Source organism: Odocoileus virginianus, chromosome 13 (genome assembly GCF_023699985.2).
Source record: "Odocoileus virginianus isolate 20LAN1187 ecotype Illinois chromosome 13, Ovbor_1.2, whole genome shotgun sequence".
Taxonomy (NCBI): domain Eukaryota; kingdom Metazoa; phylum Chordata; class Mammalia; order Artiodactyla; family Cervidae; genus Odocoileus; species Odocoileus virginianus.
Genome location: NC_069686.1, coordinates 43,694,464 through 43,707,933, shown reverse-complemented (window position 1 = coordinate 43,707,933; position 13,470 = coordinate 43,694,464). Strand labels below are relative to the sequence as shown.

Genomic DNA, 13,470 nt, shown 5'->3' with positions numbered 1-13,470 from the left:
AACCATAGTGTGGACTAGTAGGTGGGGCACAGAGGGTTTTTCAGGCAGTGAAAATATTCTGTATGATGCTTTAATGATGGATGCATGTCATTATCCATTGTCATTATGGGGGCTTCCTAGGTGGCGCTAATGGTAAAGAACCCACTTGCCAATGCAGAAGACATAAAAGACTAGGGCTCGATCCCTGGGTTCAAAGATCCCCTGGAGAAGGACGTGGCAACTCACTGCAGTATTGCTCTCTGGAGAATCCCATGAACAGAGGAGCCTGGCAGTTATAGTCCAAAGGGTTGCACATAGTCAGAAACAACTACAGTGACTTAGCACGCATGCACATGTCATTATACGTTTGTCCAAACCAATAGACTACAACACCATGGCTGAACCATAATGTAAACTATGGACTGCAGATGTATTGGTGGTGTTTCCTCAGTTTTAACAAATGTATCACTCGGGTAGGAGATGTTGACAACAGGAGAGGCTATACATGTGTAGGGGCCAGGGTTACGTAGGAAATCGCTGTACCTTTCCTTCCATTTTGATGTAAAATGAAAGTTGCTCTTAAAATAATGTCTTAAAACTGAGTGAATAATGGCTCTGATTTATGCCGTGGGTACTAGTATTACACATTATGTCAGTCTGTCCTAAGTTACTGATGATGTATTTTGCACACAGCAGAAATGTTCTTACTATAAAGTACATAAAAATAAAGATTGTACAACAATGAAGGAATTCATTTCATGTCAGTAAAGACTTTAAAAAGACTTTTTTCTGCTATACCATTACAGTAATATTTATCAGTTTATGTGATACTAACTATCATGAATGACAAAGTTTAACAATGGTGCTATATCACCTCCTTACAGAAACTGCTGAGGTAGGTGCTGACCTCTATGTTAACTGGTAATCTCATCTAAGTCTCTTTGAGGGCCTGGACACATCAAGGAATATGCAATCCTGACATTAAAGTTATGTTATCAACATTTCTTATTGACAATAAGAGTATCTGAATAAGTGTTTCTCTTTTCATTTTCCTGTTTCTCCATCTTTTTCATAACCAGGTCCTGGAAATAACCAGATGGTATAGATATAAATAAATATGTGGAAAAGAAGCGGTTGATTATCCAAACCCACTGCCAGGATAAGTTATTTTGAATTATAGATGACTAGTTTTAAAATAATCTGAAACTAATGTCACCATCTTGTCAAGGATTTCTTTTTGTTTTTCCCCTCTGTAATGGAGTATCCCATTACCTACAATACACTAGAGACTATCAAAGTAGTTATACATCGAGAGTAGAATTTTCATTCTGGAGTTTCAAATAATCAGACCAGTACATGTTATGCCATAGAGACTGCATGAAGAAGAAAATGAAACCAAATGGAAATGAGTTGGAATCCCTAGGAATAGAATAGAACAGAATAGAATATGAATAGGAGAAAGGGAAGAAAAGGAGAGAATAAGAAGAGAAGTGAGAACGCATTAAAGGGGAGAGAAGGAAGGAAAAATTTTCAAGGAAGCGAAACTTCACAAACACCTTGGGTTACTTTATCTTTCCAACAAGGGCCAATAATACACATATACATGAAGTTCTTCTGCCTACTGCACCCTCAGGCTGATTTCTGTCTTCGGGAATGAATCATAACTACACTGTGAAATTCCGTGCTACCTACTGCTCTTTTGTGTTTCAACTACAATCAAGTTTGTCGGTGGTTAGCTGTTACTGAGCTTAACGATTAGTTTGTTTGGATTAAAATATTGAAGACTACTTGCTCTAGGAAAAAGAAATTTGTTTTCTCTGTGAGGAAGAGATAGTATATTATTTTTCTTTTATCATCTCAGTCTTAAATGAGTAAATATAAAACACGCCCTTTTATTTTCAGGTCTAGATGTTGATGGAATATATCGAGTTAGTGGCAATCTGGCAACAATACAGAAGTTAAGATTTATTGTCAACCAAGGTAAGTGATTTCTTTACTTCAGACCCTTTTTCAGGTACTTTTAGCTCTAACAATATTACACACTGTCTGCTGTGTGTATTATGAATATAGTTTATTTGAAGATGAGTACAATAAAAAGGGGACTAGCTATTACACTGTGTGAAATAAATAACAAGTGAAATACGACAAACTAAAAATGAAGAAGAGAATAATGAGTAAAAAAATAAACTAGCTTTGAAAAATGTTGCTGACATATAATACACATTTAATATATGTTGATAATTGCATAAATAAATGAACAGTGGAAAATGTAAGAGTCAAAATCACAGATGTTAGGAAATATGTAATAGGTAAGTAAAATAATAAAAATTATGAAATACACATATCATCAAAGGATTATAAACTAGAACAACAATGAAATACTACTACAAGCTTATTAGAATAGCTAAAATTTAAAACACTGACAGTACCAAATGCTGTTGCTGACTGGGATGTGGAGCAACAGGAACTCTCATTCATACTTGAAGAAATGAGAAATAGTACCACTAACTCAGAAAATGTCTTAGCAGTTTATTATGAAAATAAACTTATCCTTACCTTATTACCCAGAAGTTGTACTCCTTGGTATTTACCCAAATGAGTTCAAATCTTATGTCCACACACACACAAAAAAACTGCACAAAATATTTTCATTAATTTTATTCATAATTGGTAAAATTTTAAGGCACCCAAGATGTCCCTCAGTAGGTGAATAGATAAACCATAAAGCATCCCTACAACGGAATATTATTTACTGATAGAAAGAAACAAGCTATCAAGTAATGAAAAAGCTTGGAGAAAACTTAACTGCATATTGCCAGGTGAAGGAAGCCAGTCTGGAAATGCTATATACTATATCATCTCGGCTATATGACATTTTGGAAAAGGCAAAACTATGGAGATTGCAAAAGATCAGTGATAGTAAAGGATTTGAGGGGAGACAGAGAATAATGAGTGAGCATGGAGGATTTTTAGGGCCATGAAACTGTTCTGTTTGATATTGTATAGGTGGATACATGTCAAAATCTAAATAATATATAACCCTAAGAGTGAACCTTAATGAAAACTATGGACTTTAGTTAATAATAACTTATAAATATTGGCTCAACAGTTGTAACAAATGTACTACATTAATGCAAGATCTGACTAATAAGGGAAATGGTGGGGGCGTGGGCAAGTATAAGGAGGGTACATTGGAAACTATATTTTCTGTTAAGTTTTTCTGTAAACCTAAACTTTCTCTTAAAAAGATGGGGATTTAAAAAATAATAATTAGGAAATGTTAAAGAAAATAAAGATTGAAACATCTTGAGATGTTATTACAGATAGCTCATAGGTTTAGAATTATACAATGTGGGATAAAAACAAGACGCTCTCTCCTTGTGTCCTTGGCAACTATTTAATTCTCCTATGCTCTGTTTTTTATCAGTAAAAACAGGAAGGAGGTGCCTCGGAAATACTTGTGAGAGTGAAATGAGATAAGATGTGGTATTCCCTTAGAAACATAACAGACTCATGGCAGTTGTTCAGTACATCTAAGTTTCCCTTTCACTTAAAGAGTCAATAGTGTCTCATTGCCTTCAGGAGAATTTACACAGTCTTCATAATCTGGCTTCCCACCTACGTCTAGCCAGATGCAAGCCCTTAGAATTTCTTTCACAATACATTCATAACTGTACTTCCTTATTTACATGCTGTTGTATTTCTTAGTGCTTTTGCATACACTCTTTCATCTACTTTCAATATCCTCCTATCTTTTTCTTCCTATCCCACATACAAAAACTTCCTGTCTCATTAGATTTATCCTTATTCTTCAAGGCTCAGATTATAAATCATTTTCTCCAGGGAGCTTGCAACATTCCTTCAGTCAGATTCCTTCTCTGGGTGCCCATTATGCTGGGTAGTTAAATTTGCATTCGTACAAGCATATCTAACTTCTAAAATTCCATCTGTTATAAGACCCAGATATTTAATGCCATTCTTTAAAAGAGAATTTTATCAAATGTATTCAGTGATTATATTTCAGAAGCATTACAATTTGAAAGTCTTGGAATAAGAAAAAAGAGTGTAATGGTTGAAATATCTGTCTCCTCCCTGAATCCCTATACACCTAAAAAGGTAGAATTTAAATCAGTTTTGTATCTACCCTCATTAACCACCAGTAGCTCTTGGAGCCTCCATGCAGGGAGCTCTTAATATCTGTTGTATATTGTCTGTGTGTGTGTATGTTGCAAATAGAAGTATTAATACTAAGAAGCATTAACCTCTCCAGCAGTTCAGCTCGGGTTGAACCATGCTTTTAAGTGTTAACTACAGTGCTTTTGGTCAGTGGCCACGTGCTGCTTATTTCTGAGCATCTCTGTAGCTTCCCCTGTGAGTCGGCTGGTAAAGATTCTGCCTGCAATGTGGGAGGCCTGGGTTCTATCCCTGGGTTGGGAAGATCACCTGGAGAAGGGAAAGGCTACCACTCCAGTATTCTGGCCTGGAGAATTCCATGTACTGTATAGTCCATGGGGTCGCAAAGAGTTGTACATGACTGAACGACTTGCATTTACACTGTAACTAAGAATCTGTTTGCTCACTAATATGTACCTTTGTCTTTCAGAATTACTGTCCTTCATGGGCAGAAAACAGAACTGAACATTACCTTATGTATTCATGTTGGTCCCATTGGCCTGAACCAGAGTACCCCCTCTGTGGATAAAAATTGGATAAAATAGCCCCAGCTTTTTATAACCATTCCTGTTTATAACCAGCTAAAATCATTCTTGTAATATATTTCATACAGAAACCATACCCTGATTGGGATTCTAGACAGCTGGGCAACACATTTCTTCTACAAAGAAGAAATCTCAAAACAGAAGCCATGCTAGAAACAAACACTAGTTGCATTTCCTGCCTTTAAAAAAAAATATGCTCAGCAGTTTGAAAAGGCAAAAAAAAAAAAAATCTGCAATGAAAATATGAAATCTGTCCATCTCATCTTTTGCAAAACTTCAGCATCCTCTGGGGCTGTGTAACTGCTCATGTTTCCATGAGAGCTGACAATGTAAAGCTGGACAGAGGCCTGAGTTGGTATCTGGTAGCACAGAATTGTCAGTAAACTGTCTCCCTGGTTTATAGCACTGTCAGAATGCAATACACTCAGCACAAATTATGCTGTATTAGATCTTTTGATACTAGTGATTTTGTCCAAGCTGTGTTGTGTTCTTTTTTTTTTTTTGGATTAGATGATAAAAGATATGCCAGTCTCCCTCAAATTTTACTAATCAGATTATCTTGTGAATGAAATCACAGGAGTGGAGCTATAACATTTGTTCTAACACCATACCTTCCCCTTCTGCATGCTGGTTGCTGACAACAGAGCTGCATGGGAGATGATCAGTGCTGGATACAAAGAGAGTGAATGTGTGCATCATTGTGATTTCCTCTGTGTGTGTGTGTGTGTGTGTGAGTGAATATGTGTGTGTGCGTATGCACGCCTGTGCAAGGCAATACAGTGGCAGTCCAGTGGTAATTCCTGGAAAAGCAAAACGGGATATGTGACTGCAATGCATTCCTTTTTGTATTCTAAGATAGAATATAGCTGGTTTGGGCATACCCTCTCTGTATTAACACCTTTTATCTCCTCCATGTTCACATTCCATGATGTTTCCTTTTCAGAAGGTTCTAAATGTATATTTTTTAAATGAATAAGCCCTACCCACGATTAGACTAGACAAATGAAAACTGATTTTGGTGATTTTCAAGAACAGGTTAATTGCAATTTATGTATTTCACTAACTTTCTTGAATGCTATAATCATCAGCAATTCTAAATACACCAGTTGAATGATTCAATTTGTTTTGGTTTTCTGTTTGACTCACTAAATCACTAGGAATTGGATACCCTTATTATACTTCCAGATCAGATGGCATACAAGTTAAATTCAAAGTGATCACTTTTGAAAAGCACTTCCTAATTGTAACTAGTAATGATGAAGATAATAACAATTATTATTATAAAAGTAGCTAACATATTTTCATAATTTATTAGGTGCCAGGCACTCTACCAAGTGTTTACTTATTTTAGTCCTACCATTCCATAGAATGTGGGTTATTACTGTTTCTATTTTAAAGGTGAGGAAACTTAGACCCAGGAATGTTAAATAATGCCCTCAGGCCATAAAGCAAATGAGTGAGAGGGCTCGGACTAGATCCCACATCTCTATGTCTCAACCAGTGCCGAAAACCACTGCTGGGTTTGACTTTGCCCATTCATTGATTGTTTATTAACTCCTTACAAAAGTGAAGATCAGTCTCTTCATGTTTTACCCACTTCTTAGTGGCTTTCTATTTTCTGGTATTTGTAAGTGACAAGTATTTTCGTGGGAGTTTGACTGAAACTTTTCAAGAAAGAGAAATGCCTGGGAAAACGCCGAATGCTACAGTTAGGAAGAAGTCACGCCTGACGCTACCATTCTCAGTAGAGCTTCATGTATCTATGTTTGGAACAAGAAACTACCGCAATATTATGTCGCAACCCTCACAAAGAGTCATGAAAGACTCTAGATTCACTGGCTATTGATGCATTAGTGAGCCGTGCTCTGCCCTGTTTGTTATATTTGGTGACAGCTTTCAGTGACATTTTGCTGATGCTTCTCCTCCATTCTACGAGGGCATCCCCCAAAGAAACTGGTCTATGATCTTAGATGTCAACTTATCATCAGCCAGTGACACTGCGTTGATTCTTTGGAATGATCTGTGATGCGACTTGTGTGGGGGTCCTTTTACAAAGGGCAGAGTTTAGCACTGAGGATGCTGCCTCACTGTCTTGAGAACTTCTGAAAGTGGGTCTTAGAAATCCCACCAGCCTGAATTCCCCCTCCTTTGACACCAGAATTCTGGTTTGAGCTGCCCATCGGGCTTATTAGTCAAACTCTAAATTCAGTTCAGACTCCCTTTAATATTACTTAGATGCTCTCTTTCACCCTTTAAAAATAAAAGGACAAGGAAGCCTGGCATCCTTTATGGAAAATATTAACTGTAAAAACCTCCCGAGCCCGTGAGACAATAGAGGACTGTGAGGCACTGGGAGAAGACCTGAGAGTTTTCCAAACTGGTGTTACTTGGTACACAATAACACATCTTCCCTCTAAGCATTTCTCTGAACTGGAGGAAGTTACTTCTTACCAGAATTTTAGACATGCTTTCCATATATATAAAAATAATTTAAAGGAACATTCTCAGGGACACCCTCCTTCACTTTTTCACACCCAGAGGAACAAAATATATAAATGCCATAAATCTCCATGGCCAAGAATCTTAATTGGGTATGTGGGTGTGTGTACGTGTGTGTGTGCATACGATTGTGTGTGTGTGTTATTTTTAAATGAAGAGGATTTTTTTCCCATTAATTTACAGTCTTATACTTTGCATATCTTTATTCACCCAGATCTTACTGGCATAATAATCCAAATTAAGTATTGGCTTAAAGAGATGCACTTGCTTATTTTGATCATGCTAAGAATAAGCTCCATTGAAAATAAACTATTAGAGGAACAATTTTGTGTTGCCAGCTATATCTAAACTACTTTTATATAGATTTGTACCGCAAAGCAAAAGAAAGCAAAGCATTAACTTTAGTAGGTATCCCGGTGCTTTTCATATTATTTGCAGCATCAAAAATTGAATAAGAGAAGAGGAAAGTGAGAAAGAATGTGAACAATTGGCAGTTTCACCATGAAATAAGCAATTGGATGAAACAGGAAAAGATCCGGAAACGGATTTCCAAACTTCTACTTCTGTCCTCATAAAATAGCCCTTGTATCAAGTCCATTCATTTTTCTATTAAGAGAGTTTATGTTGCCCTCTTATTATTTTCAAAACGAGGTATTTCCTTAAGCCTACTCCCCTCTCACCACCAAGCACAGCAACAACAAAACGAACTGTGTTATTTGCTTTATCCATTCCACGGGGCGGTTTTTTGGTAAGTTGAATCATTGATATTGCACCTTTCTGGCTTCCATGTGACAAGATTATCTTTTAACAATGATTTATTTTTCCCATTAAAGCTGAAAAGATTACTTGATCATAAAAGGGCCAGACTCTAACATCATTCAGGGCTTTGGAAACTTTCTCAGACCTCATTTTTCAGTTACATTGAGTCAGAGGGCTCAAAGACTATTGATGCCAAAACTTGTATTGCTTCCTAGCTTCTTAAGAAAATATATTTGTTATTAGTAAGTAACGCTAAACACAGAGGTCGGAACAATAAGATCTTCACATGCACATATATTTATATAGTTTTTAGCTTCATGTAATATTCTAATTACAACTTTCAAACACTTTTAGTCTTTAAAGTAAACAAATTCTACCTACTTATTTTAAAACAAATGACACCATTCATTTATTATAAACTATATTTTATAATTCATTGTATACCAAGCAATAAGGAACTGACTTAACTCTGTGGTGAAACAATCAAAGACACAGACCATCTAGTCAGGAAAGAGCACTGGGTCAGCATCGATGAAACTGCCTCCTTATCTTCATTCTGAGCTATTTGTTAGTCTAATAGAAATTACATTAACCCCTTCGAATCACAGACTCTTCATTTCCAAAATGGGAATAATCATGAAAATGTAAGGACTTTAAAAACTCTGAATCAAGCAATGGTAATCAGTATTAGATTTAATTAAGATGACAAGTGCTTACTTGAAATCAAATCAATATTACTTAATTGTCTTAATAATAACATTATAATAAATATTAATAATCAAATATGGCTTTTGGCTTCCACATGATTGAGTTTTCTCTGATGATAATAATATTATTTTTCTTTAGAGACTATCCAATGACGTGTCTCATTTCTAGCCAAATTCATAGGAAGTCTTTATCTTATCTTTATCTTATCCAAAGGCTTTTGGGAAATTCCAGATTCCAAAAGAATAGCCTCATGTTCATTGGAGAGGAAGAGTAAAATCTACTGAAATTTTCAAGCCTACTTTAGTTGTGCTTTTTCCATTGGGTCAAAAAATTGAGTCCAGAAATAATACTGGTCAGAGATGTGCAACAATCAATCTTCAAGGAAACCTCTATGGATATTTATAAAAATCCATCATCATCATTTATCATTATTATTAGAATTAATGCATAGTCATTAAAAATTAATAGAAAAAAACACATTGAACTTACTTCTAAACAAGTCTAAAGCATTGGTTCCCAGCCCTGACTATATTTCAAAATTGTATTGGTTACATACTGCTGGGTAACAATGTTACCAGCAACTTAGCTGCTTAAGCAACACATATTTATAATTTCCCAGTTTTTGTGGGTCAGAAGTAGATTAGCTGAATTCTGCATAAGACCGCAATTAAGGTGTCCGCCAGGCGTGGGCCCTGATCTGGAAGCTTAAGTGGGGACAGGTCTGCCTCCAAGCTCCCGTGGTTTTGGCAGGATTTTGTTCCTTATGGGTTGTTGAACTGAAGGCCTCAACAATACTGGCTGCTGGTCAAAGGCCTTGTGGACCCCCCCATATACCATCTCACAATATGGCAGCTTTCTTCATCAGAGCAGTTAGGGAGAAAGACCAGTGGCTGAAGTAAAGTTATAATCTTTTGTAAGATATCAAAAAGGTTATAACTCAACATCGTTGGTGCATACTGTTGGTTAGAAACAAGTTGTGATTCCTATCCATACCTTAGAGGAGGGGATTACAGAAGGCATGAACACGAGGAAGAAGAGATAACCAGGGATCATTGTAAAGTCTGTCTACCACAAGAATCGAGTAGTGGGGCTTTTTATGTTTTTTAAATTTTATTTATTTTTTATAGATCATGGCCACTGTTTATTTATTTTTTGAAATAGTGTATAGTTGTTTTACACTGTTGCATTTTCTGATGTGCAACAAAGTGAATCAGCTATGTGTGTGTGTATATATATATATCTCCTCCTTCTTGAGCCTGCCTCCCTCCCACCCACCACCCCACTCCTCCAGGTCATCACAGAGCACCAGGCTGAACTCCCTCTCTTATACAGCAACTTCCCACTAGCTATCTGTTTTACACATGGTAATGTATATATTTCAATGCTGCTCTCTAAATTTGTCCCCCATTCTCCTTCCCCCGCTGTGTCCACAAGTCCATTTTCTATGTCTGCATCTCTATTCCTGCCCTGCATATTTGATTTTTGAAGTTCAGTCATAAAAACTCTGATGCAAAAGGCTGAGGTTAGAGCTATAAATATTCATTTTCAAAGAAAAACTTTCCAGCCGAGTCAAGTGCATAGCCAGGTTTGGGAACCCCTGTGCAATGTCCAGCTAGTTTTATTCTGGCTATTTAGAGAAAACATGACCTACAAACCATAAGACATGTGAGATGTGTTTTTCAGAAAAGAAGAAATAGACTGTGAACCCTTTTTTGTTAACCAATTTTCTAATGATAAACAGTTTTCTTTGACTTGATTGATATAATAATGTTAACTAACCTTTATGAAGTCTGAGTCATTTTTTAGAATGCAACTAAGAAATTAATGTCATGAATGTAAGATGTATATTATTCATATGATTAAAATTGCTGACGGTTTTCATAACTCCAATCCTTTTCCAATATTGTAGATTCTGGAATAAATGAAAAGGAAAATTGTTGTGCCTAAGGATTTGCTAACAAAACTAAAGGGTAAATAATATTTAAAAATGTAACAGAATAATACTAACGCTAGCTAGTGCTTAATTGAGAATCTACTACATGGCAGGTATGCAAAGTTAAAAGTATCTCTAATCCATATAGAATTTTGCTAGGTAGATAAACTTTATTATCCACATTATGCATACATGAAAATTGTGGTTCAGAAAGATTAAGTAACGTTTCTAAGGCCACAAGGGTAATATGTTTTAAAGCCAGCCAATGAACCCACTTTAAACTTACTCCAAAGAATATGTCACTGGTTGCTGGATTCAATTTACTGTAGGGGAGGGAAGAGAGAGACATTTTCTTCTTTTTAACATCAAAGAACCAAAAACCACTTCTTATTATGCTACTATACTTTCTTGATGTCCAGTCTGTGGGACTGTTATAAAAGGAGACCTCATTTTAAAGTGTTCTTTCAATAAATAACCCCTAACTGCCTATGACTTCATGGAGGGTAGTAAGTTTGATTCATTTTTGTATCCCTAGTACTACAAAGTGCACAATATTCTTTATGGGTTAAATAAAAAGATTTGGTGCAACAAAATTAGAGAATGATGACCTTCTGATAAACTCCTATCAAATGGTATCATAGGTACATTGTGTTAGGTTCTACTTCTTAGGTGTCTCAATAAAGAACACTCAAGCAATATTTCGATTTATTTTCTCCCAGACTCCTATAAATTAGAACTTAGTTTAGATTGGATAAAAAAATTATGGGACACAAATAAAGAGTGAAAAAATCCCAAATTCCCATTCTCTGCCTCAGTGAGGAAAAGCTTGAGGAGAGATGATTTACTGCATGTCATTGGCTATTGGGCAAGACAGGTATGCTATAGGAAGTAGTGGTGCTACTTTGCTTGCCATCTTGGCTCTCCAGAATGTTGGAAATGACAAAGTAGAGAGAAAATCAGAATTGACTAAATAGAGATGAAATTGATTGTATTACTCTTGTTAAGTCCTTGCACTGAATTTTGAATTCTGAAAGTATGCTTTGGTTTTTGTTTTCACACAGGAAAGTCCCTGTTGCCGGTAATTTTGGCTTCAGTGACTCACATATGGCACCTCTTTTTCAAGGCACTCCACAAAGTTGAAAAGCATTTCCTAACAAAAGTGTGCTATGGGGAGGGGGGTGAAAAAGTATTCTTATTACTTCAAAGTTTCTTCTAGAAAGAAAAAGTAGGAAGTATAGAGGCAGGAAGGAACTTTTTCAGGTCCCCATGACCTCCCTGAAGATAAGCATCCAAAGTTTACAAAGTTAGGGGTGAAGCAATGATCAGATGAAAATCTGAGTGACTTAGAGTCATGCGGACTTCAAAATCATCCTCCTGATATACCTTCACATTCTTGGCCTACTGGAGGTGGAGTGGTAGGTATGCCTGTCCACTTTCCTCTTCTCTGAGGGGCCTGAATCATCAGAATTGATATGGAAGTGAGAAGTGAGCTTCATAAAATAAGATTTTGGCTTTTACATCATTTGTTCATTGACAGACACTCAAAACCTTCTTACTATGTGCCAGGCAACATGGAGGATGCTGGAAATATAGCAGTGAATATAGCAAATGACATTCTCCTTGACATGGAGCCTATATTTCCATGGATATTCAAATCTAATAGCCAAGAAACCTGTTGGTCTATTCAATGTAGATTAATAAGAAACTCCTAGGATCTGCAGGCCCCACAAATTCCTTTTCCTTCCTATCTCTCTGATCTTACTGTGTCCCTGTCTCTCATCTTACTAGTCTCCCACCACCCTGGCTTCCTTCCTTCCTTCCTCAGACACATGAAGCTCATTTCCTTCCCAAGGCTCTGGATTCTGCTCCTGTGTGCCTGAATGTGCTTCCTCTAGTCCCTGCCAGCCTCACTCTTCTCAACATTCAAATCATTTTTTCAGCAAGACCTTCCATTACTAGCATGTCTGAAACATGCCTCCATGGTATCCATCCATCCACTCTCCACCCCAGTGCTTTGTTTTCTTTACAACACGTACTGTCTGAAACTGCCTTGCTTCTTTATTTGTTGCTTCAGTTACTGCCCTCCTCCTCTGCCCTGTAGCCTCTATACAAGCAAGATTTTGCCTGGTTTGGTCTCCTAAGTAACCCCCCCCCCCCCCCCAGTTCTTACTATACTTGGAACATAATAGCCTTCAAGAAGTAGGTTTTTGCTGAATGCGAATTAATTCCTTAAGTGAATTAATGAATAATGTTGGACCACCAGTGGTGGTTAGGCCTGAATAGACTACCAGGCTTCTTAGGGCCAAGGTGTTATATAACCCTGAGAAAAAAAATCTTCAGAGTTTGAAAGTTTATGTCCAGTCAACCCGATAAACCACCAACTTCTCTTTACCTCTTACCTCCACATGAGGTCATAATCTGATTGTCCAACATGGACCAGATAATAAAGACTTAGCAAAATAAAGAGGCAGCTGTTAAGATGGAAGACCAGAGCCAGCACTAACATCCTGCCCCAATAGGCCAAGAAAAGCTGCCTACACAATGGGCAACTCTTAACCCGGGTGGTAAGACCACAATTAGGACTGTCATCTACTTATGTGAATGTCCACAGTGTGATTCCTCTCAGTGATACTGCAGATTGCCAAGGCTCTGCCAGCCCCATGCCAGTCTGCCAAGAGCCACCTCTCAGATTTCAAAGCTGAAACTGCAAGGGACTTTCCTGGTCTTGCAATGCCCCACCCCCCAAAGTATTATAAATTTAAAAGTATATAAAAATCAAGAAATGAGGAAAATTAGTTTAAGGAATAAAATAAGACTTTAATTTGCCTAAGGATGACATGAAATGGAGATATATTTATTCAAAAATATTTACTG

General features: G+C 36.9%; 1 protein-coding gene across 1 annotated transcript in view; it reads left to right on the top strand.

The window, feature by feature from the left end:
* ARHGAP15 (Rho GTPase activating protein 15) overlaps positions 1 to 13,470 on the top strand; it is a 677,082-nt gene that overhangs the window by 469,198 nt on the left and 194,414 nt on the right. Inside the window, exon 11 of the mRNA XM_070476258.1 lies at positions 1,882 to 1,959. Within this exon, the coding sequence (XP_070332359.1) occupies positions 1,882 to 1,959 (78 nt within the window). The remainder of the gene's footprint in view (positions 1 to 1,881; positions 1,960 to 13,470) is intronic.